Raw genomic sequence first — 26,511 nt, 5'->3', positions numbered from 1 at the left:
GAATAATTGAAAAGATACTATCTATTTTGTATCGGTAAGAAACTAGGGAAACGAAATAAAAAATAAATAAATGATGCAAACAAAAATGGAATGTTGAAAAACAGGTAAAATCCGTAAGCTTATAACGAGCCAATTAATAGAAAATAAAATAACTTTAAAAAAATTTATAAACTTTTGAAAAACTATCTATTAAATAATTTTAAGTTAGAATGTAGTTAAATAAAAAAAAAGCAAAAAAAACAATTTGATAATTCCACAATGAAACACTTTCTAAACGAATCGATACACAAACAACGCGCGTGTCCTACATAAGTGTTTACATTGCGGAATGAGAGAGTAAGAGAAGGAAAACAGGAGAATCAAGAGAGACAAAGATAGAATTACATAGAAAGAGAGGTAAATATATTGTGCAAACTTGTACGTAATGATGTGTACTAATTTGTTGATATTACTATATTGTCGTTGCTATCGTGCTAGAAACGCTACATTCTGTGTTTGGTTTACTTATTTTCATAACTCATTGTTGGATATCGGTGTAATTAATTTCACCCTTTACTATTAATGAAGTAAATTTAAGGCGGTTTAGAACACACACTAACACGCTCGGTGGCGTTATTATGAAACTACACATAAATATTTATAACCTTCAATTTCATTAAGAATTTACTTAATCAAGAATTAAAAAAAGTTAAATAGAAACAGATTATTCATTTAAATCAAGATTAAAAAATAAATTAAATATTATAACGGCAATCATGAATAGAACTTTAAAGTACCTAGCATAGATAACCAAAATATCTGTTGAACTTCGTTTACAGAGCTAGAGTAAATATTCTTTTCAGGAATAATTAAAAAGGGTCTCGCCAGGAATGTACAGGTACGGTACTTTACCAATAAACGAAAGACGTACTCCATAATTTGGTAAAGGAATTTAAAAAAAAACTACGATGAAACCTTGATTAAAGTAACATAAAAAACATTCTCATTTATAATATTTTATGTATAACGTTGATTGAAAGGGAAAAATATACGAGGAGCAACTAGAACATAACGGGAGATAAAATGTCGCACAAAGTGACAGATGCTGCGATCTTGTAGATCGATTCCCCTATTACTAACATTCCAAAACTTGTTTATCTACACCCTCTCATTTTCTGTCAGTCGCCATTGTTTTGAAGTCGAATACGATTGTTATGTCAATGTATCAAAAACATAATTGAATGAAGTTTTAACATTGGAAAATTGAACGCTAGTGACATTCATCGTCGCTAAAACCCGTTTATGATGATAAAAAAATTGATAAAAGGACTGTAAGTAGGCGGGCGATGAAATTTTGTGTATCAGAAACTAATATTAAGGATGAACCTCGCAGTAGTCGACCGGTTACTAAGATCGATGTGTAGCACCAAAAGGAGATCGATGAATCGATTTAAAATGTAACCCTCATCACACAATAACGTATAAGAACCCGTATAGGCATACCGGAAGAAAACTAGGACAAACTGGGTTACTGTAATATCCGTTCACGGTGGGAGCCGTATAAACTCACAGATGATGTGATTGTGACGAAGGAAATGACATCCTTTTCGATATTGTGATGAGAGACGAAACTCGGATGCGTCATTACGATCTAAAAAAAAGACGGAAGAGCATAAAATACCAGCATTATGTTTCGTTGCAATTAAAATGCTTCAGAACGTAAACCTTTACGAACGTTCCTAACAGTGATCTAGGATATTTCAAACACGTGTACGTGACCAAATTTTTGGAAACTGGGTCGATAGAAACTTCTGTACGATATACCGGGTGATATTTAAGTATTTGTATTTATATTGCACATCTGAAAGGTATTTGGAGGCAGAAAGTTCTACATAGTTAAAAAAAATCTGCATTTTGGTGGGTTATTAATTTTTGTCCGCCATCTTGAATCAAACTTAATTTTTTTTTAAATAGAAAGGGTGGACATATGACACACGATTTCGATTTAAAATTTTACAATAAACGCAATGGTGAAAACCTGTTTATTTGTTAATGCCTTCGTTATTGAGTTATAAACAATGAAATCTCTAAAGACGGAAAAATCGTATTAACAATAAAACGGCCGGCCTTCGTGGTAGCGTCTCAGTATTTCATCCGGAGATCCTGGGTTCGAATCCTGGTTAGGCATGGCATTTTCACACGCTACATGTCATCCATCTCATCCTCTGAAGTTATACCTAACGGTGGTCCCGGAGATTAAAAAAAAAACAAAAAACAATATGATGAAGTAAAACGAGCTGCATGAACAATTTTATTTCATCTACATTCATAATTCATACAATAACGAATTAATATGCTGTAATATTGATAATAATAAATAATAACGCCCTGAGGTAGATAATCCCCACGTCCGGAACACAACATCTATGTTCGGGCGGCAACAGCTGTACCTTTGTACATCACATATAGCTGGCTAACGGGGTTCCGAGTAAATTCCTCGGTTATGCCTTGTTAAGTTTGACCTGGTTCCAACTTCAGGTCACTAAACGGACTGGATTTTTGGCTACCTGCAAGAAATGGAATAACAAACGATTTTGGAAATGGATTCATACCATTCTTAGAGCTGGCGATGTGGCGGCCAGGGTCAATGTTATTGCAGGTGTAACGGAGACCCTTCCGTTGTCCACATGCCCCCTGCGATGGCAAGCATGTAGCAATGGTGCCCATGTATGTCGGTGCATGGGAGCTCTGAAAGCTTCGGTGAGTAGGAGCCTGGAGTCAGTGCAGAGACTGCGCATCCGCTCTCTGCCAGGACATATGCCGGTTCCACCGGAGTACCGGATAGGACCTCCAAGGTTAGTAGCCCTGGAGTGGGGGTGTACCCCGGCGGCTAGCCTTGCTACAGAAGGGATCCACTGTTCATGAATATTGAACATTCAAACGTGGCAGAGGGTGCACGTAAACACCCTCGTTTAGAAACCTCCGATTCGCCGCAAGCGAAGTGGAAAAAAAGTAAAGAATCTGATAGGATAAAGAAAGATGCTGATAGGATTAGTAAAGAATTAAAGAAAAGTCTATTTGGCTATAGCGCACCAAAGCCAAGATTTTTAATTATTACAAGGGAGAATGGAAACTTTCAAAAAGTTAGTCCATTCCTTATCGCAAGAGAAGTTACAAATTGTGCTGGTGGTCCTGTCAAGGATATTCGTAAAACTTTTAATGGATTGCATGTCGAAACCATCAACGACATGCAAAGCCAGAAAGTTTTGGCGTTGAAGAAGATCGGTGAATTTGCGGTTTCTGTCCAACCGCATAGCACACTGAACTCATCCAGAGGAGTTGTTGTTTGTCGCGATCTTCTTAATTGTACAGAAGAAGAAATTGTACAAGAAATGTCGAGTCAGGGAGTTACTCAATGTCGCAGACTTACTATGAGAAGAAATGGTGGTATTCTTCCTTCGGCCTCGCATGTTTTGACATTTAATAGGGCGAATCTTCCTGAAAAGGTACGAGCTGGCATCCATCGGCTTGATGTACGAGCTTTCATCCCGCAGCCGATGAGATGTTTTAAGTGTCAACGATTCGGACACACAGCAGCAAGATGTGAAGCGCAGGAAATATGTATATGTGGAGAGAAAACACATGAGGGTTACCCATGTAAAGACCCTCCAACCTGCGTTAACTGTAAAGGGCATCACAATTGTCGTTCAAGAAACTGCCCTACATATTAATTAGAAACAGCAATTCAGGAAGTTAAAACGCTTCAGAAGGTAAGCTATCCTGAAGCAAAGAAGTTTGTTAATAAGCGTACACCACGTCCATCGACTTCTTATGCAGAAGCAGCGGCTGCCCCTTCCACATCTAAAATTAATGTGGAGCAGTTGCTTAACACGATGGCACCAAGTCTTGCGACGATGATTGAAAGAATCATTGATTCAAAGATTGAGTCGACTCATCAGAGAAAACAAAGTAAAGATGAGAAGGCTCATCCCCGGACTGACGCCGTTGACATGAGAGACACACCAGCGCCGTTTAAAAAACCAGCTAAATCTGCGATTGTAAAGTCACCAACTTGTGTAAGAATTAAAAATCTTGATTTATCTGACAAAGAGAAACAGATCGCTCCGTCGTGTAGTCACAAATCTAAAGAAATTGTGACAAGAAAACCTGAATCTGCGGAAACAGAGGTGCAAGTTATTATAGAAAAAGCACCAGGCGCAGATGAAATAAAACCTGTACCAATAGAGCCTCCCAAAGCGCAAAGATCAGCTTCGATGAGAGCATCTATTTCAGCCGGACCCAGTACTACAGTAGAGATAGAGTCCGGCTCATCCGCCGCGGAGACATCATCGCACATTAATTTAGATTCTTTAGCAAAGATGCTAACAGTGCCGGTGAAAGTTTCATCAACTGACGTCAGCCGAAGAACGTCACTGGCATCCGAAATAGAGGAAGACGATGCCATGTCTGAGGCCTCAGATACGCTGTCATCAGAGGTTGAGGCCGTCAGAAGAATGGAGAAACGTAAAAAAGGTTGGCCGAAAGGAAAGCCTAGAAAGTAATTTTATTGGATCAGATGTTATAAGAAAAGTAAAATTTTGATCATCTTTTTGACACATGAAAATGTGAAATTTTGAACCCTTTTTTTATTTTTTATTTTTTTGAAGTGGGATGGGGCTAATGACCAAAGTAGTCGATGCCCCTAAAAACCTCAAAAAAAAATAAATAAATAAAAAATAAATAATAACTAACAATTAACAACACAACAACAAATTAAAACATATTAATAAATTGATAAAGAAATAAAACCATTTTTATTTGTCAAAAAACCGTAAAAAATTTCAAAGCGTGTGACATTTCTATAAGAATACAAAATTAAATAAATAAATCATAATGATATAGAATGTATTTGTACATCTAGTGCAACTCCAAACGAAAACATAATCATTCAAATACAACACAAATCATTCCTGAAGTCGCCCACATGATAATGTTAATTTTCAATTAGAAATTAAGAAAAGAGAGAGCTCCTTGAAATCGTTTATTGATTTTATTATACAGATGAATACCGGTGTAAAACGGAGAAGCTTCGAATGATGAGTTTTTGGACAGGGAGATAAAACGTAGTCGCCTTTTGCTCGGTAAGGTAAGTCCGGGTACGGTGAAACCATTTAAACTTTGTGCACGGAAATACACAGGGAAATGGCAGAATCTTTAAGTACTTCAATACTGTCTTAAGATTCCATCTAATAGTAGCACTTATACTATTAAACGGAATGCAAAGATATTTTTAAGCTCGAGATGTTACCGTAAAATACTAAAATTTCTCCACGCTGTAAATTCAATATGATAAATAAAAATGAGTACAACTGAAAAGTACAGTTTTAATGACATTTAAATCGATATATATTCTCGTCACCGTATAATTTAATAAGCAGCTAGGTTAATTTTTTTTAAAGTAATTATTTTATTTGTTCAAGCCACATCGAGGGTGGCGAAAATATCTATCGGTAAATAAAAAGCCCGGAATAGAATTTAAAGTTTCCGTTCGTCTGGATCAAATTCGCTCAGATTTTTCTCCAGACAACCAGGGTTAACTGATAAACTATCTGTTTTAAAAACTGATGTATTATAGCGAGAAGATCACACCGATTCGTACATATTGTGAAGGTTACATATGGATTAGCTGTCATCTAATAGTTGTGAAAATACTCGTGAATAGACAATATCCAAAATTATTATAATTTTTTTCCATCTTTTGTTTATACTCTTATCAATAGTAACAGTCATTAGCGACTTAAATAAAACTAAATGATCATAAGTAATTAAAAATAAGCTTCAAATATTGGATAACAAACTAGGACGTGAATAACAAACGGGTAAAAAACATTGGAACATGACCACTAGAGCATTTTCACTGCGCACACAGTACTTCGTAAGGGATCTCACGTAAGCAAAACCGCTAAATTAAGTACTTCATCCCATTATTACAAAGAAAACGCAACAAAATTTGATGACAGTATTTCTACCGGTTGAGTAAACCCTTCACATCTGAACGCAGGTCTAACTGTCGTCGAATAGACCCGAAAATTTATGAGTAAAATCTATGAGTAAGCGGTTTACGGACCATTTTACATCATACGCCTCACAGTTCTGTTGAGAAGAGCCGAATAGATAGACGTGAAATAGGTTTATATGCCGAATCCTCAACCTAATTAGGATGATCTTGTCTCTTCTGTTGTTTGGGATAAAGGGTTTCTCGAAGACGTTTTCCCGGACGTCATGTAAGACAATGGAAGGATTCAGTAGCCAGAACTTATTCCACTGAGTACGTAGTCTGACACACGGACTATTTTCGTGAACTCGCTCTGACAAGTTAATTCTAATCGGAGGCCGTTTTTCGGCTTACTCTTGGCAGCCTCATCAGTTCGTTCACTTTCCGTAGATGCCGCAATAGTCTGGAACCCATACGAATACTTTCTATTATACTCTTGAAATACTCTATTGAAATACTCTTGAATACTCTATTATACTTGTCTTTTATACTCTTGAAAGGGTGTCATAAATAATTTTAATGATGGGTTCTGATCGTCTGCAGCTCAAGCTGTCAAATATTATACTTTTTTCTTCCTTATATTATAAATACAATCATGTGGTAATTCAAATTCATTACCGTAGTTATAAAAATAATTAATTGTACTTACATGAGATTAAAGTAATTAAAAATTATAAAAATATACTAAGCGACTCGAATATTTCTTGGTTTATTTAGAACTGTTTTTTATAAATTTGTTTCTGCAGTGTCATGTAAATGAAAATCAAATACTCCGCCCGTATTATCAAACCGTATTTCACAACAGATAATATATAAAAGGGTAATAAAATAATTTTAATACGGGGGTACTAAGAATTTATAAATTTTACAATTCGTAAAATTTATAAGATACGCTCTTTAATTTATTATATAAATAGTTTATACGAAGATTCCATTTCAAGTTTTCATTTATAATTATTCCGATAAATTTTATTACTTAGAAACAAGGGACAACTGTACATCTTATTAGCGAAGAAATTAAAACAGTTAATTTTAGCAGTTTTAAAAATTTGGTCGTTCTGTCTTAGTAAGATAAAACGTAATATATTTAATTTTTTTCACATTCAGATCCAAACTATTAACTTTTAACCGATTCTTTATCATTAACCACCGCCGTTATTAGCCGAAGAATAAAATTTTTCACGTATACATTCGGAAGGAATCAGCATTATGTGAAAAAGAAAATATTGTACCATTTTTTTTGATAAATTTTACGTATATTGAGAAGATAATAGGTGACAGTATAGTTTCCGGGTAAACCATAAGATAATAATGATATTTTATTGGAATTAGAATTTATTTTTAAGATTTTTATGAATCTTGAAAATAAGTATGAAATAATTTTAAAGTAAAATAACTTTTATACTATAATATTCCAGTTTATTCACTAATTTTCTGTAAGATACAGTATGAAGGTTTTAATTAGATGAAAAAAGACAGCTTTTTTTTATTCCTATTTAAGTAGTGAAAAATTGAATTTGTAAACAAAGAGCATCCCCAGTTCCTTTGTCGCATTGGGCACAAACTGTTTTTTTCAATAATTCTGTGTACAAAAATATATTATTCTTACTTATAATTTATCATGTCTGGTCGCCTTCAACCATTATTACTGTGGTCCACAATATACACGTACGTACACTACTATTTTTTTTTGTCTTCAGTCATTTGACCGGTTTGATGCAGCTCTCTAAGATTCCCAATTTAGTGCTAGTCGTTTCATTTCTCTTCTCAGCAGAACTGTAAGGCGTGTGATGTAAAATGGTCCGTAAACCGCTTACTCATAGATTATAAAATTTTCGGGTCTATTCGACGACAGTTAAACCTGGGTCCAGAATTAACAATAAATAAAAACAATTAATATTTAATCGCATTGAACGTAAAGTGGAAGACATCAAAACAGACACAAAATTACATCAATTTTGTTAACCGATTTAAAAAAATAAAATGTAATTTTGTTCAAAATAAAAGGCTTAATATTTTATCGAAAAAACACATTTTAATAAAAATTATGTTTATGGAGATATAACAGATTGAAAAATAAACATTGCCGCCATTTTGTAATTTGTGAAGGTATTTAAGTCCTGATTTTTTGCTAATTTTAAAACTTTATTACCATGACACTTACCAAATATTAATGTAATTCCTGAATCGAACTTGAGATATAAATTTTTATATAAAAATAACAAAATGGCGGACAGGGGAAAAGCGAAGGAAAAATAGCCATTTTTCCTAAGGATATATTTACAAGTAGAATTCAAAAATGTATATTCAGCCCGCTATTTTAGAAACCATCTGTATAGTTTGTTTTAGAAAAAGCTTTATTTAATAAATTTATTTCTTTTTTATTGTCTGTTTATATTCTTATATATAGTTTTTTAATTACCTGATTAAGGATGACAATAACGAATCCAGTTATATATAATCTTTTAAATCCGTGAAAGTTTATTCCTTTTTTTTTTTTAAACGCTGACAAATGTGTTGAACAAAAATAATATTTTTATTTTCCTATCTCTCTAGCTTTTATTTCTATATGTTCATTTCTTTGGTTATAATTCCGGACTGAAGTATAATTTTTAATCACTTTAAAAACTAAAGTGATTAAATATTAAAGAAGAACAAGTTTTGGAGCGAATTATTTTCAAAAATAAAATAAAAAATTTCAAGAGTTTTCAGGAAAAATCAAGAGGAAAAAGGGGAAGAAAATTTTTCCAGAAAGACATAAAAACGATGCTAGTCAAAGAAAAGTCAGTAAAAGAGTCCTGGCAAAAAACAGAACAAAATTCAAAATAATATTGTTTTTTAATGCGATCCATAAACGCTTCAAACGCTTTCAAACGTTTTCAAAAAAAACAATCTGAAAACATAAAAAAATTATCATAAAAATATTACTTCTGAACTAATAAAAATTAAATTAATATCATACGTTTAAAAAGAAAAACAAAAACACAATTCTGAATTATGTTTAGTGCAATGAGTTGATAAACCCAGTATTTATCAAAGCGAAAATTTACCTTTTTGGTTAATAATTAATCTGTTTAAACCGGTAAAAAGCTCATTCTTTTTAGAGATAAATTTTTAATTAGTATTAATAACATACGTACTTAATGTTCCCATTAATTAAACGCCAGTAATAATGTATTCGCAACAGTACTTCATGAAGTAAAAAAAAAAAAACCTTATTCGCAAAGAAGATAAAAATTATACTTCAGTCCGGAATTATAACCGAAGGAATAAATATAACCATAGAAATAAAAGCTAGAGAGATAGGAAAATAAAAATATTATTTTTGTTCAACACATATGTCAGCGTTATATAAACAAAAAGAATAAACTTTCACGGGTTTAAAAGATTATACTGGATTCGTTATTGTCATCCTTAATCAGGTAATTAAAAAAGTATATATAAGAATATAAACAGACAACAAAAAAGAAATAAGTGTATTAAATAAAACTTTTTCTAAAACAAACTATACAGATGGTTTCTAAAATAGCGGGCTGAATATACATTTTTGAATTCTACTTGTAAATATATCCTTAGGAAAAATGGCTATTTTTCCTTCGCTTTTCTGTCCGCCATTTTGTTATTTTTATATAAAAATTTATATCTCAAGTCCGATTCAGGAATTACATTAATATTTGGTAAGTGTCATGGTAATAAAGTTTTAAAATTAGCAAAAAATCACGACTTAAATACCTTCACAAATTACAAAATGGCGGCAATATCTCCATAAACATAATTTTTATTAAAATGTATTTTTTCGATAAAATATTAAGCCTTTTATTTTGAACAAAATTACATTTTATTTTTTTAAATCGGTTAACAAATAGTCTGTTTTGATGTCTTCCACTTTACGTTTAATTCGATTAAATATTAATTGTTTTTATTTATTGTTAATTCTGGTATTGTAAATTAGTATCAAATAAAGTAATAATTTTATCACAAGAAAATTTAATATAAAATAATAATTAAAAAAATTGATATTAATTTTTAACTTTTGAATAATTGTACACGACGACTATTACTGCTGATCATATTAACAATGTATAAATTAAATTTTTTTCAACAGGAATGTTGTCCAGTATATCTGGAGCGACGAGAATCCTCATTGTATATTAGAAAGTAGTCATCAACAAAGATTTTCCCTGAACATACGGGCAGGTATTTTTAATGACCATCTTTTGGGTTTTATCATTCTACCGAATTATTTAAGTGGAGAAAATTGTCTTGCTCATTTGCCGAAAATCTTCCACATTTTTTGGAACCTCTACAATTAACGAGGAAATATGTGGTTTCACCACGATGGAGCTCCAGCCCATTTCAGTCAGTTGGTACGCATGAACTTTCCATGAAAAATCGATAGGCCGCGGAGGGCCAATGCCCGAGCACCTGACTTACACCCTCTTGACATCTATCTGTGGAGTCATTTTAAATATATTGTTTATTCGACTCCGATTCTCAACATTTTGGATCTTCAACAAAGGATTCAAAGTGGATTTCAAGGAATACTCCAGGAATTATTGAACGATTAAGGCAATCTCTCAGAAAATACTGGAGACGTGTAATTTCTAATGATGGACACTTTGAATATCTCTTATAACTTTTTAAAAAAAAAAACTCCCCAAGACGACCAGCTCACGCAAAAAAGCTTAACACAGTCACCTCAGGGTTTCATGGCAGCGCAATCTGCCCTCCCTAGCCCGTCCGAACTCGGACATCCCATCGGGGTCTCCCGTGCCTCCTCGAAAACATACTAATCACCTCTTCCGGTGATCAGAATTTTTCTCCGCAGGAGAGCACCCTTCCAATCCCTATTGTACCTGATCAAGACACACATTTCGTTTGCCCTTCACAGTTGCGCGTACCCCCGTGCACACCTCGAGGGTCCCCCATGCCATCATCGCGGAGCTCCGACCCACCCACTCTTGCGCGTGAGTAGGCCCGAACACCCTAGGCATAGAGGCTGCCTCCCTGCCCACTACACGCATCAAGATGGACTTGTACCTGTCCTCGATCCCCCACGCATTCCCATGACCCCTCATTATTTGTTGCATCATGTCTCCCTCGGCGTCAGCGGTAGAGCACCGCACACAATATCCCCCCACTCCATGTCCATCGGTATATCCGGCAGCATAATCCAACAACAACATGAGCAAAGACACATAATACAATCATAAATTCCTAACCTAGCAAAGTACATTAACAATTACAAAAATAAAACACATTTCGACCTCTCTGATGACATCGAGGGCCGTGTGCACGTCAAGGGGGTTCCTCCTCACTCTTCGCTATTAGTACGAAACGAGCCACTCTCTCTCTCTCTACCACCCTCCATCCATTCTCATTCTGGAGCATGTGTTTGACGACGTTATCTGGTATTACGGCTACCGGAATCTGACGTCTCTCGTTCTCCCACCTGACACAGTCGATCCAGGTGTGTTGGGCTGTGTCAGCTGTCGCACAGTACCTGCAACCCGCCGTTCTCCTCCTCTTGCAATTTTTAACCGTTTATTTAAAAAAAAAAGTATACCTAAATATTCTACAACAATTAACATAAGATTACCGCAGGTAGTTGTTTTACTTCTTTAATTATTAGGTCTATTACTGTAAGAAAATTATTACTTAATTTGATACTACCTTAAAATACTAGAATTAACAATAAATAAAAACAATTAATATTTAATCGAATTGAACGTAAAATGGAGGACATGAAAACAGACATAAAATTATACAATTTTCTGGACGAATTCGGTTACTTTTTAACAGATTTAAAAAAATAAAATGTCATTTTATTTATAATAAAAGGCTTAATATTTTAATAAAAACATACATCTTGATAAAACTTATATTTATGGAGATATATCGGATTGACAAATAAACATGGCCGCTATTTTGTAATTTGTAAAGGTATTTAAGCCCCGATTATTTGCTAATTTTAAAACTTTATTACCAAGACGCTTATCAAACATTAATGTGATTCCTCTATCCAAACTTGAGGTATAAAATTTTTATAAAAAATAACAAAATGGCAAACAGGGGGAAAACGAAGGAGAAATTGCCATTTTTCCTAAGGATATTTTTGTTTACGTTTACAAGTAGAAACCGAAAAAGTACAGCTACCCCACCATTTTAGAAATACTCTGTACATATACATATATATATATATATATATATATATATATATATATATATATATATATATATATTAGCATTACTACGTAGAACTATGGTGATTCATCTGATATTATCATAATTACACCGATTGATCAGAAATATTAAGCCACATTATCGATTTGCTGATCATCTGCACTAATAATTAATTAAAAATTATTCATGTAAATGCTATCGGAGAATTTCATCATCATAACATTTGAAAAAAACAATTATAACCGGAAATAATACAAACTGAAAATCGTGAATTTATAGTATAGGAGAGTCAGAAATATCGCTACTCGTTTGGAATAAAAATGTAATATTTTTCTAAACATTGCCCAGGGAAATGATGAATCGTACATATTGAACTTAAAAATCTATTTTTTTCATTTCAGATAAGAATCGCGGGTCCAACCTTATTCGGGCTTTTGTTAAATAAGTTTTTTTGAAACACTGGTTTCGCAAACTGAATTTTTCTAATAAAGTTGTGTTCCACGTGAACGGATGCTTTAATTGTTGACACAAATTTCATTTTTATGGCACAGAAAATTCTCTAATTATTAAAAAGATGCTTTTAAAATGAGGATCTATCAAAAATTTTATCAATTAATATTGGTGGGGAAGAATAATTAAAAATTGCGAATCTTGAAAATCATTAATACTGATCGGTATTCTGATTCCCTCGTAAACTTGCAGTTAAGTGATGGAAATGTTTGTTTTTCTAACAGGATGGTACACTCCTCATTATACAATTTCGGTGAGAGAAATTTTTAATCTGAATTACCAAACGCAATCTCGTTGGGGAAATAAGTTTCGATAGAATGGTCAATCTCCTTCTTCCGATGTCATATGACTATTGGAAAAGATTTACCTCTACAAACGAAATATCTTCACGATAATAAAAGCAATCGAGGAAGAAATTCGTGCCATTCTGGTGATCACATTTTTGCAAAACAATGAGTGTTTTTCCAAAACGTTAATGATTATATTTGGTAAATGCGAACAGTTTGAGGCAATAAAATTAAACACGTTCGTACTGTTGTGTATAAGGTTTAATTTGAAGAATTGACTTTCTAACAGCGCTATTTTACTTTTTGTATCTGTAATACTGTCATCACATGATGCGATCTAACGTGTAGGCATATTTTTTATTCGAATGAATATAAAATCGTCATAGCGATCTCACACGACTACAAAATAAAAACAAAATTAAGGAAAAATTAAAAATAGAGAATTGGAACGATCTGGTACAAATAAAAATAAATTGTATAATCATTTTACTCACTCTAGCAAATGAGGTTTACCTAATTCCTTTCTGTATCAAAACACAATAATCATTTAAAGGTGTAGGTGTCTAATAATTCCTGAACTAGAAATAACAATACAAACCTTCCTCTAACTCAGATCAGCCTGTCAAAAAAAAAAACATCTTAAATACGAAATTATGGATAAATAATTATGACAATAGTAATAGTAATGCTTATTAAAAAATAATTACGAAAAAATAAAATTACCTTGGAATTCCTTGCGGGCAGCACTTACACTTGTGACAATATTTGCCACGTGACCGAGTACCGTTGCAAATAACAGCAAACCGAAGAGTAATTGTAGAATAACAAACAGGTACTCTCCTTTACTTCGCGGCCTAGGTAAATCACCGATAGTCGTTAGAGCCAACGTACACCAATAGTAACTTTGAAGGTACTGTTTTACGACATCAGCCGTCTCACTATCACCAAACACCCAATTTTTACTACCGAACCCGTTATTTTTATATATAATATGATACAAACAACCGTTCCAATGGAATATAACTAACAAATAATGAATTAGACTAGTCGAACGAAATAAATTTGGATAATTCGTATGCCTTTCTGTTCTATCCATAAAAGCCCAAAACCGATATATTTTTACTAATCGAAACGAACGCAATATCGAATTGAATCCTATCGATAAATATAGAAAATCTAACGGTAATAAACAAAGACAATCTATGTAAAATGTTGTCGAATTCATATAATGATTACGTAATTTCGATGAATCGGTTTGTAATACACCGTCCTCTAAATAACCGGTACGAAAATGGAACATTATGTCGACTAAATATAATACGTCCGCTAAATAATCCAAACAGAACCAGACCAAGATGGAGTCCTCTGAAAAAAAAAAAAAAAACAACAAAAATAAATAAATTTACTTGTTTGATTTATTTAAACAAAATTTAAAGTTATGAAATTTAAACTTATTATAATTTGTAATAAAAGTAAATGACTTTTACAACTACGCATTATTTTATAATGGAAAGAGTATGTAAAGCTTTTATTTCATTCTGTAATTCGTTTCTTTACTTGTGGCTTTTTATGGCCGTAATAATATGCATCTCAGGTAGATGAGACATCGGTTATTCTCTTAGAATAATATTCGCTGTAGCGGCAGTTCTTGTGAAAAACAGAACCGTTCCGGATTTATAACCGATATAAATAACATGTTTCATTTAGTTATTGACGGATTATGTCCTTGAACTCACTAAAAATGGTAAATGATCGGCACATTCCAGTATTATTAAATTATAATAATTCAACCGTACTAAAATTCCGTTTGTATGTGCCTGTGTGAATCCCCCTTAGCTTAGCAGCGGAATGTACCGATCACTAGCGGAAAATCCCGATTCGTTACGAGATGTCTCGTAGTGGTCGGTCAGGTGTATACATGTTATATTATTATATATCGATATATATATGCGAAATAATCGATGCATAATTAATTATTTATCATTTACAATGTTAGTATGAGAATCTGATTCTTACGATTACAACCAACAAAAAAAGAAGATAAATAATATGATAAAATCTTGATTATCTATCGTATTTGGAATAAGGTTATTATGGATATTAAAAAAATTGGTTATTCGAGGTTTTAATGTTAAATTCTACTTACAATCATGTTAATTTTGAGATTAAATAGTAAAATTATAAATACATGTTTACTTAATTCTTTGTTATTCGCTACATGAATAATATAATAAAATCAAGGGTATCTTTAGTAAAAGCAGTATATAAATTTCAGTATTCCATAATAAAAATGGATATATAAAGTTGTTTTACACGAACAATCTCGATAATTCTAACAGCCATAATTCTTATAAAATAACTTAGGTATAAAACGAAATGTTCAGAGAATTTCCTCTGAGAATATTGGTCGCTATAACAGTTCGAGGAACAGTAAAGATATCACTTGCAAAGTTAAAAGTTAGCTACGTTTCGTTGCTCTTGCGGTACTGATATATTATTATTAAATCGGCTCAAATCAGTAAACCGATCCACTATAAAATTTCTCTTTATAAGCCTGATAGGATATGTTTGTTAACCTTGAAAATAGGTGTATCATTTTTGAAAGTTAATTTTTCATCGTATCGGGTGCCCCACAACATTTGACTTATACAAAACCAGATATTTTATTTTTCTAGAAGGCGGAAGAAGATCGGGGGCTTTAACCCGTTAAGTACATCACCTGTTAGGCTTGTTACGCAAAACCACCGGGTTGGTCTAGTGGTGAACGCGTCTTCCCAAATCAGTTGATTTGGAAGTCGAGAGTTCCAGCGTTCAAGTCCTAGTAAAGCCAGTTATTTTTACGTGGACTTGAATACTAGATCGTGGATATCGGTGTTCTTTAGTGGTTGAGTTTCAACTAACCACACATCTCAGGAATGGTCAAACTGAGAATGTACAAGACTTCACTTCATTTACACTCATACATATCATCCTCATTCATCCTCTGAAGTATTATCTGAACGGTAGTTACCGGAGGCAAAGCAGGAAAAGAAAAAGGCTTGTTATGCAGCTAAAGAACAAAAAATTTATTTTCTGCACAGATCCGTTGTAGCTAGCCGTCTCCCACCTTATATCAAACTGGCAGTGAGATGACTACTCGCTGTCCACCTGAATGTAGATGGGCCCGAACCTTTTTTCGACCATTTTTAATCCACAAGGGCAACCGGTAATCGCATAGAAGGCGCTGCCTCGGTCGGCCCTGAGTGACGTGGGTGTAGAATAACCCACTCTAGTGCATAAAACCTGGTTCATTGAGACATCATGACAACTGTATCCAGTTGCCCCGATGCCTCTCTTCAGAAAGGCTGCCCTTCCCGTCCCTATATCCTAATCAAAGTCCGGGTATGCACCCCACGCATACTCCCTCCGAATAGCGCGCTCACCTCACATAACTTGAGGGTCCTTAATGCGTCATCGCAGCGCCCCAACCCAACCACTCTTGTATGTGGATGGACTAGAAACGCCTTCAACAATGAGGCTACCTCCGTTGCCCCTACACATATCCACGATTCGACCCCTGGCAACCTCATTTTTTTCACCAGTCCTTTTGTTTTTTTTTTAAATTATTATACACGCCCATCCACACATCCAGATAATTACACTCTGGGTATTAGACATCCCATTCTAAAACTCAAATCAGTCACGATGGAGTTAAGACCCCACAGGATAACGACAGAAAAAAAACATGAACAAACGCAAAGAAAAATAGAAAAACCAATATCTAGACAAAATAAAATGACAAGCCTCTTATGAGTCCCGTATAAACGGTCTACACGACGAAAGTTCACGCCCAACAAAAAGGCAGCAATAGACAGTCCGTGAAAAGAAAAACATCAATGCACATAACTTAACATAACACATAGAAATAACCCACCGGGTTAGTCTGGTGGTGAACGCGTCTTCCCAAATCTCAGCTGATTTGGAAGTCAACAGTTCCAGCGTTCAAGTCCTAGTAAAGTCAATTATTTTTACACGGATTTGAATACTAGATCGTGGATACAGGTGTTCTATAGTGGTTGGGTTTTTCAATTAACCGCACATCTCAGGAATGGTCGAACTGAGACTGTACAAGACTACATTTCATTTACACCCATACATATCATCCTCATTCATCTTCTGAAGTATTATCTGAAAGGTGGGTATTAAAACCAGGTGAGCCCGAACTACATTTATGTAACACGACATAGAAGAGAAAAATGGATCAAGAATAAGGAAAACAACATACGACGATAAACGAAATAAAGTCAGACCCGATCGGATCGGTACATCAAAATTCTTCAAAGATATAAGAAATCGGATTTACTTCAGTGATAGTCTTAATTAATTCATTATTATTTTCATTTCTATTTATATTAAACGATACTTCATTAATATTTTTTAACAATTTTATTTATTTAATCTTGTTAATGAACCGTATACAACATATAACAGTATTTATAACCTATTCGCTTATTAGACGGAAAAAAATAGCGACGTAAATTTAAATATTTCCGTCGGAAAATGCCATTTTATATCTCAATGTTACATGTTTTGACAGGATATAAAGTGTATAATAGTTTTTCCTCTATTCAGATTAAATGCATAATTACTTTTTGTAGTTGTTTCTTCCATTATTTTGCACAATAAAAATACACGAAGGTTTTTTGTTCTTGTGAGTAAAACTAAATAAAATAATATTAATTTTCAATTTATTATCAAAAACTTTCTTTAAAATGCCAATAACAGTGATGTAATTATTCTAATAATTAATTTTCTAGTCAATACTTGGAAATAATTATTTTCTTTTATTCTTCCTGAAAATGTAAATCATAGTTTATATTGATTTTAATTACTCCGTTAGAATTTTTAACCGATAAAACTAACTAACTATTCATAGGTATGCACTATTAACAATATAAATCTAGAGCACGATCATGGTATTTCTTGTTTATAATTTGAACGTTAATACTAATTTCCAATATTAAAATTTTATGCTTATAACAAGTAGTATTTTATAAAAAAAAATTATATTTTTGTTGAGCTTTTTCATTTTATTTAAAATTTTCATTATATTAATAAACCGTTTTCATTATATTAATTAATTACTGGTTGTCTAAGGAAAGGTTAGGTAAACTGTATTAGTTATTTATGTAACTATTTTAGATTTTGTAATTTTTCTAATGAGAAAAATAATCTTGCTTAAATAAAATCCTAAGTTTAACCTACTAATTAAATAAATTATGTTTATTCAAAATTTAAAATTAGTTATAAATATTAGTTTCACTGAAAAATTGAAAATACAATGTAAATTTTTACTTTTCTAGTTGTTATATAATAACCCATAGGGTTGGTCTAGTGGTTAACGCGTCTTCCCAAATCAGCTGATTTGGAAGTCGAGAGTTACAGCGTTCAAGTCCTAGTAAAGCCAGTTATTTTTACACGGATTTGAATACTAGCTCGTGGATACCGGTGTTCTTTGGTGGTTGGGTTAATTGAAATTAACCACACATCTCAGGGATGGTTGAACTGAGAATGTACAAGACTACACTTCATTTACATTCATTCATACATATCATCCTCATTCATCCTCTGCAGAATTATCTAAACTGTAGTTACCGGAGGCTAAACAGGAAAAAGAGAGAGAGTTGTTATATAATAAAAAAAAATATCGCTATGAATTTAAAGAAATATTAAATCCATATCTAAATATTTGTATTTCTCAAAATATTTTAAATCATCTGAATTAATACAGTTAAACCTAGGTTATAAAATATCAATTAATTTTTTTTTTTTTGTCTTTAGTCATTTGACTGGTTTGATGCAGCTCTCCAAGATTCCCTATCTAGTGCTAGTCGTTTCATTTCAATCAATGTATTATATATAAATATGTGATGTTCTCTCATATTTATTTTTACTTATCAGGAATTTTTGTCTTTAGCCATTAAAATCTCACAACGAATTACACTATTCCAAAATTTTGAAAATTGTTCCAAAAGTTGAAAGTTGTATATATTTTTGAAAAAAAAATCCATTTTAAGAATTTTGAGGAGGTTTTGAGGGATTATCTGTAATCTATAAATCTCAAAGGAGTTAAGATGTAATAAAAATTTTTATCAAAAGATTTTTGATAAAAACCATTGTTCTGGAAAAAGATTCATAAGCAAACGGATTCACATCTCTTTTGGTAAATTTTAGAGGATATTTCTATTTTTAAAAATTAGCAATTCTTCACTGTAACTTGTGCGATTGAGAAGCATCTAGTTCATGATTATCGTAACAGTAAAAAATAAAACCAATAACTTTTTTATTCAGATCAGTTAATAATAAAAATTTTTTTTTTTTTTTTAGGAGGGAGATGGAAATGCATTTACGCACGGAGTGTCGGGCTCCCGCTGATGGTATTATCCAATCACTATCAGCGGACTACCGACTAAAACCACCCCCCTTTCTACCAGGGCTCGACCCGGAACCGTTTATCACATTACTTCCGGTCGAGTCCTCCTATACTAGCCTGTTAGGTGCTACCTAATTTTTTCAGGACTGTCCAGGTCAACCTTTTTGGCCCTGAGTATGTTGCCGACGAATCGGGCTACGCTTTTCCAGCTGCCCAGGTCACGGAGCATCATCGCAACCACGTTGTGGGGACTCAGTGCTCCGTGATCCGCCTCTAATGTCCCTCGATCTGCCGCCCACCGAGCACATTTGAAAAAGGTGTGCTCAGCGTCGTCCCGTACACCGGGACAATACAGGCAGTCGGGGGACGGCGCTTTCCCTATGACATGGAGGTAAGCGCGGAAGTACCCGTGACCCGTTAAAAATTGGGTCATGTAGTACTCCACTTCTCCATGCCGTCGCTCCGTTCACGGTCTGACCAGAGGAATAAGCCTTGCGGTCCATCGTCCTCTGGTCTCGTGGTCCCAGGTCTCTTGCCATGCGAGGAATGTGCGAGTGCGTTCCTCGTTGGCAATGGTCACCCGGTCTCCGCCTGCCCGCCGCCTCCCGTAGATCGCCTGGCGCTCCCTTGCTAAAGTAGCAATGGGTATGACGCCGGCGACCACAAGTACTGCAGGCTCGGAGACCGTCCGATACGCGGAAGCGACTCGCAAGGCTGCGGTGCATTGCACCTGCGCGAGCCGCTTCCGGTTTATCGCAACTCTTAATGCCTGGGCCCACACATCCGACCCGTATAGCAGGATGGAATGTACCGTGGACATCAGCAATCGCCGTCTGCTGGCCTTCGGTCCGCCGACATTCGCCATAAGCCGGCTGAGAGCAGTTACGGCTCTCGCAGCTTTGTCGGCGGCTGTACGAAGCTGCTCAGCAAAGCTGAGTTTCCGGTCAATCATCATACCGAGGTACTTTGCGGCCGGCTTGGTCTCGACAACCTCTACCCCGACCCGCAGGGAAAGAAGGGTGTCGATACGTTTCTTCGTGAGAACTACGATCTCCGTTTTGCTGAGAGCTAGAGACAATCCATGATCGTCCAGCCAGGCACCGACTCTGTGCATGGCCCGACTGAGCCTCAGTTGGGCGCGCTCCACGTGGCGGTCTGCGACAAGTAGCGCAACGTCGTCAGCGTACCCAACCAAGGCAGATTCTTCAGGCATCTCCAGCCTCAGCAAGCCATCGTAGACGGCGTTCCAAAGGTCGGGGCCGAGAATCGACCCCTGCGCCGCCCCTGACGTGATCGTAGTCCTACGCCAGCCTGCTGCGGTCTCGTAAATGAGACCGCGGTTCCTCAGGTATGCGTCTACCATTCTCAGAAGGTATTGAGGCACATGGAACGAATGCTCCAGGGCCCGAATCATATCGCTCCATCGTGTGGAGTTGAACGCGTTTTTTACGTCCAACGTAACGAGAAGGACCACACGTCGCGAAAAATGATTGTGGTCCTCTGCTCGCCGCACTGCCTCAACAACCTCCTGAATTGCGTCTAGGGTCGACCGACCCTGCCGGAAACCGTACTGGTTAGGTGACAGGCCACCTGCCTGATTCATCGCCGTAACCAGTCTTTTCTTTAACAGCTTCTCCAATACCTTCCCAGCTGTGTCAAGCATAAACAATGGGCGGTAGGAGGACGGCGACTCTGGGTTTTCTTTTCGTTTGGGAATTAGCACAAGACGCGCGGTCTTCCACCTGGCGCTAAAAGACCCAGCCCTCAGACATGCATTATACATGTCTAGTAGAAGACGGGGCCTGCAGCGCCCCACTAGTTTGAGTACCTCGGCCGGTATACCGTCGGGACCAGGGGCTTTTTTACATTTCAGCGACCGTAGGACTCCTTCCAATTCCTCCATCGAGAAGAGCGGGAAGTCGCCCGCGTTGCTGAAGTCCCGCTCGGCACGGACCGAGTGCGCCGGGAACAACGTCTTAACGACGTGTTCCGCTTTAGCTTCGTCTAGTGGAGCTGGTGACCGCGAGACCCCCAATCGCCGAGTTACTATCTTGTAACCTAGCCCCCAAGGGTCTGCATCCACGGTCTCCGTCAGTTCTCTCCAGCAGCGTGCCTTGCTCATTTTGATGGCTCGACGGAGCCGCTTCTTTGCCGTCTTATACTCGGCTGACCTGGCGTTCGCGTCTATGCGATTCCTCGCACGTTGCGCCACTCGTCTTAGTCGAAGACACTCCCGGCGCAACCCCGCAATCTCCGGTGTCCACTAGTACACGGGTCGCTTCTGGTGCCTCGGCCCCCCGTGGGGCATGGAGGCGTCGCATGCAGAAGCGATCAGCCGCATAGTCGCAGTAACTACGGCTTCAGCGCCAGCGTCCCCCCCGTTGGCGAAGTTTTCAGGGGCTACCACCCCTGAGGAGATCTTTGAGGAGAATTTATTCTCGTCGATTTTGTTGATGTTATATCTTTTCGCCTGCCGTGTGGGCCCCGAATAATAATAATAATAATAATAATAATAATAATAATAATAATAATAATGCATTATATAGATCACGTCATTATAAAATAAATTATAAAAAAAAACAAAGTTATAAAATAAAAAAATAGATGTGATTAAAGTTCATATTAATTATTTAAATATATTTATGTAAATAAATGTGTTAGACATGAAAAATTACTAAAAAATAATTCACTAATCAGGTGGTACTATTATTTTTTTATTTTAACCTCCGGGACCGTCGTTAGGTATTGCTTCAGAGGATGAGATGAATGATTTGTAGCGTGTGTGAAAATGTCATGCCAGATCGGGATTCGAACCCAGATATATGACACTATTGAAAATAATTTTCACCACGTATTTGTGTATATGTTGAACGGGATACATATAAATCAGGTTTTATTATTATTATTATCATTATCATTATCGTTTTCGTCGTCATCATTATTATTATTATTATTATTATTATTATTATTATTATTATTATTATTATTATTATTATTATTATTATTATTATTATTATTTTTATTATTATTATTATTATTGCTATTTAAAACTTCATCGACAGAGTACTACTTCTGAAAAAAGAAATCGTTTAATAATATTTTAAATAAATCTGTGTGAATATCTTCCGAATGATCTGGCAATTTTTTCAAAATGATAAAGAAAGTATATTAGATCCTTTCTCATAAGTCGAAGTACTGTGTTTAGTTCCGCAAAAACAGTTCCGTAGTCTGGTTTTGTAAAGATGGATGTTGTTAATTCTTTAAGAATAGTAATTATTCTGTTTAGCAAAGATTCCACATTCATAAATATAAACATAAAGATAAGTTGAACATATTTAATTTTTTAAATATCGCTTTACACGATTCATACTTATGGGATTCAGATACAAAATTTAATCTAAACATAGCAACGCTGACTGCTCCAGGGAGGCTACAACTTATAGGGTTATGTGTGACAAGGCTCCTTTCCGGGTCTCCTCCGGAGGAGACCTGGAACGTCTCCCCCGCGCCTACAACTTTGGAGACCGCTTCTCTTTTCGGTTGTGTCTACGTCGAGGTCCTTAATATGGACCATAACCCTTCTGTCACCCCTAGAACGTAGGTCCACCTGAAGTTCTGCTGCCCGATCGCTCAGAAGAGTGGCGAGTTCTCCTGCCTTCTGCCCCTTTTATCCACACCTCTAATTCTTCATTTCGGCCTTTTCGGAGGGAAAGGGTCTCGAATGCCTCTTCCTGGGTGACTTTGTTTTTCATTGTTCTCAACAGGTTGGTATAAGTCTTTCTCTCAGCCTTAATAACGATAGTCTTGCTATCAGTTACTGGTGGTGTGCCTCTCCTGGTTGAAGTCGATCTTGACGAGCCCGAATCGAGTCCCCCAATCTGGCCAGGACCATCTTCGGGAGGTCCTTCTCTTTTCTGATCGGTTTCCTTACCGTTGTACCCGTGGGTCCCGGTGGAAGCACGAAGACCGGACCCCTGGTTTTCACCACTACTCGTTTCAACGCCCTAAGGAGAGTGGCGGCTGTAGCGCGGTATCCTGCTGATGAGTCGTAAAGGACCGTATATCTAGTCCAATTAGTTGAAACACTATCTTCGTCTAGAATGGTGGTATTGTCTATGCTGATTGCTCCCGGTTTAGCGTTAGCATATTTGCCGCTAGCAGCACTAGGTCTCATTTGCTTGTTCAAGTCTACAAAATTACATCTGTCAGAGCTATCAGATTGAGTGTCAACGGACCATGAACAGAGTGTCACTCTGTTCATGGCCCATGTGGATCAGCGACCAGGCAATCTATCGATTAATTGTTCGTCGATCAGTTCGGATTCAAGAATGTCCGACAATTCTTCTGCCCTGGAGTGTTCGGTCTGTGTCCCCTGTGATTTAGTATCCACATCAGTCATTGTGTCATTAAGATGCTGAAAAGACTTATATATCTTCGTCAGCTCCCTCTCATAGACCTTTTGATGAGTCACCATAGACTTACCAGATTTTGTCTAAATGTTATAAGGGCATTACCCAGCCTATAAGTGAGATCGCACAATGTAGGGGTAGTCTCTTCTTCCTCGGAAACACTTAATTCCATCCCCTCTTCCATAGGGAAGGAATTAAAAAATCACCAGTATTTTTATTGAACTCTCAGCTCAATTACAAGTCCGTAGATATCCCACTCGGGGGTGGTGGTCGGGGATTGGGTTGGGTTGACGGGTTTTTTTTTGAGGGGGGTTGGAAAATGTATGATCCCGAATCTATCATCAGAAAAATTGGGGGGATGGGGGTCTATGGAAGGTATTGGTCTCGGATCGGATAGATACGAGAGGAGTTTGGGAAATATTGGTCAGGGAAGGAGTTATTAGGAAAGGAAAATCCCCTTTATAAGAGCCTCAAACACTTGAAAAAAATTTTACTAGTATAACTTATTTTGTCGATAATTATTCTAAGTTGTTTTTTACTACAACAGCCGTGACGTCACAAACTTGTGGTTACTTGTCTACTGACTTAACTTATTTTCACTAGCCTCAACGGCCAATTTAACACTGGCTTTTATGGAGAAAAAAGTTACAACAGAAAAAAACGTAATTACAGCACAGTCCGGTCATCAAAATTCACAAAATTGAACACAATTGTCCGTTACCGTTACCTCGAAATGATTCACTACTTGTCCAATAAAAATGCCGCAAAAAACCAAACCAAAAACGCATAAAACGCAGAGCTAGAAATACACGTCCACAGGCTGAGTATCCACACTCGACTCTCTTTGATGGTTGGGTTTCAATTAACCACACGTCTTAGGAATGGTCGAAATGTAGCCTGTACAAGACTTCACTTCATTTACACTCATACATATCCTCTGAAGTATTATCTGAAAGGTTATACTTCTCATGTACGATCTTAAATGCAATGAATGATGGTGCAATTTGGGTTTTTGAGCCTGCTTGTTGGTAGACGGGAATATATGTAGAGATAATAGATGTTTAAGAGAGAACACATGCTTGGCGCTTCGAAACAAAACAGTACGGTTTGATTTTGTTACAAACAAAATCAAATTTATCATCTCACGAGAACTTGCTATATAATAAAACATCTAGTGAGAGACCCACTATGCATAAGCAAAATAAAAATAAACAATAATAACATACAACTAGTAGAAAACTTTAAATATTTGGTGGAAAACATCACACACAACCTCCAAAAAAATCCAAAGTGGAATGAAAGAATAAATAAACTCATCAAAGCCACAATAAAAACACAAAACATCTATAACAAAAAATGCATGTCCATAAACACAAAAATAGGACATTATAACTCAGTTATCCGACCAGAAAAACTTTACGGATGCGAAACCATATTTGGAACGTACCAGACAAGGTTTACCGACAAACTGGAAATGATTGAAAGACAGATTCTACGACGATGCATCGGGAAAAACATTAAAAAAAACGGGATTTGGAGAATTATTCCAAATGAAGAGATTTACAAAACGATCATCCCGATAACTAATAAATTTAGGAAGAAGAGAATTTCCTTCCTAGCACATATTTTCAGAACGGAAGAGACCAGACTTATCAGACGGATAATCGAACTTTTCTGGAACAACAAAAGCAGACCGAACTGGTTATACGAAGTACAGAAAGACGTGGAGGAATTAGATATAACCCGTGAAAATCTAAAATCGAAAACCGGAAACTATGAAAAATTAAAAAATAAAGAAACAAGATTCCTATCAAAACCCAAGAAAACAATAAGCCGGGTGTACTCCGAACAAGAAAGGGCAAGAAGATCTGAAACCCTTAGAAATTACTGGCAAAAAAGAAAAGCTGAAAAAAAACAAATCAGCAAGAAAACAAAGAACTTGCCAAGAAAAAATGAACTAAAGTGATCCATTATGGTCTTAAACATCTATCTAGAATTTTCGCTTTGTGGTCAATAAAAATACTATTATTATCATTAATGAAATTTCTATTCGTATAATCAACAATGTTTATGTCTGCCTAAGAAGTACAATCCAACGGTTTTATCTATAATATAATTTGTTTGAACTGCTTTCAAATAAAGGTCACTCCGCATTCTACACCTTGAACTGAGGACTTGTATTTTACATGTACGAGAATTCTTAAAAACGAGAAATTTCACCTACCTGTTTACAGTGGAGTACGTTTCGACGATACAAACAAATTACACCTTCCTAATATAGGTTATTAAGAAATAATTATAATATCATATAAATAAACAGAAGTAATTTAAATAAATATAAAAGAACATTTTAAACTGAAAAGTTTGAAATATTTCACGATTTTTAAATGAATCTAAACGAGTAACTGTAAGCAATATAATTTAATATAATCTTAATTTAAATTCCTTCAGTGTAGAGTTAGCATTTACATTGTTTTATTATAACTCACGTTTCATTAAGGACAGAGAACGTTACTTCGCATTGTATAATTTAATAAAAGCTTTATTAACTTAAAATATTTCATACTGTTAATATGAAATATCATAATGAATTATTTAATCCTGTTAACATTAAAGTAACATTTTATTTACTTCATATCATTCTTAGTGTAATAATGTTTTATTTCCTTTTTGCAG

General features: G+C 35.6%; 1 protein-coding gene across 1 annotated transcript in view; it reads right to left on the bottom strand.

Moving 5' to 3' along the window:
* The window catches only part of LOC142332762 (uncharacterized), a 689,554-nt gene that overhangs the window by 210,568 nt on the left and 452,475 nt on the right, over positions 1-26,511 (bottom strand). Inside the window, exon 5 of the mRNA XM_075379377.1 lies at positions 13,738-14,379. Within this exon, the coding sequence (XP_075235492.1) occupies positions 13,738-14,379 (642 nt within the window). The remainder of the gene's footprint in view (positions 1-13,737; positions 14,380-26,511) is intronic.

This window comes from Lycorma delicatula, chromosome 12 (assembly GCF_047948215.1).
Source record: "Lycorma delicatula isolate Av1 chromosome 12, ASM4794821v1, whole genome shotgun sequence".
Lineage (NCBI taxonomy): Eukaryota > Metazoa > Arthropoda > Insecta > Hemiptera > Fulgoridae > Lycorma > Lycorma delicatula.
This window is presented reverse-complemented; position numbering and strand designations above follow the sequence as displayed.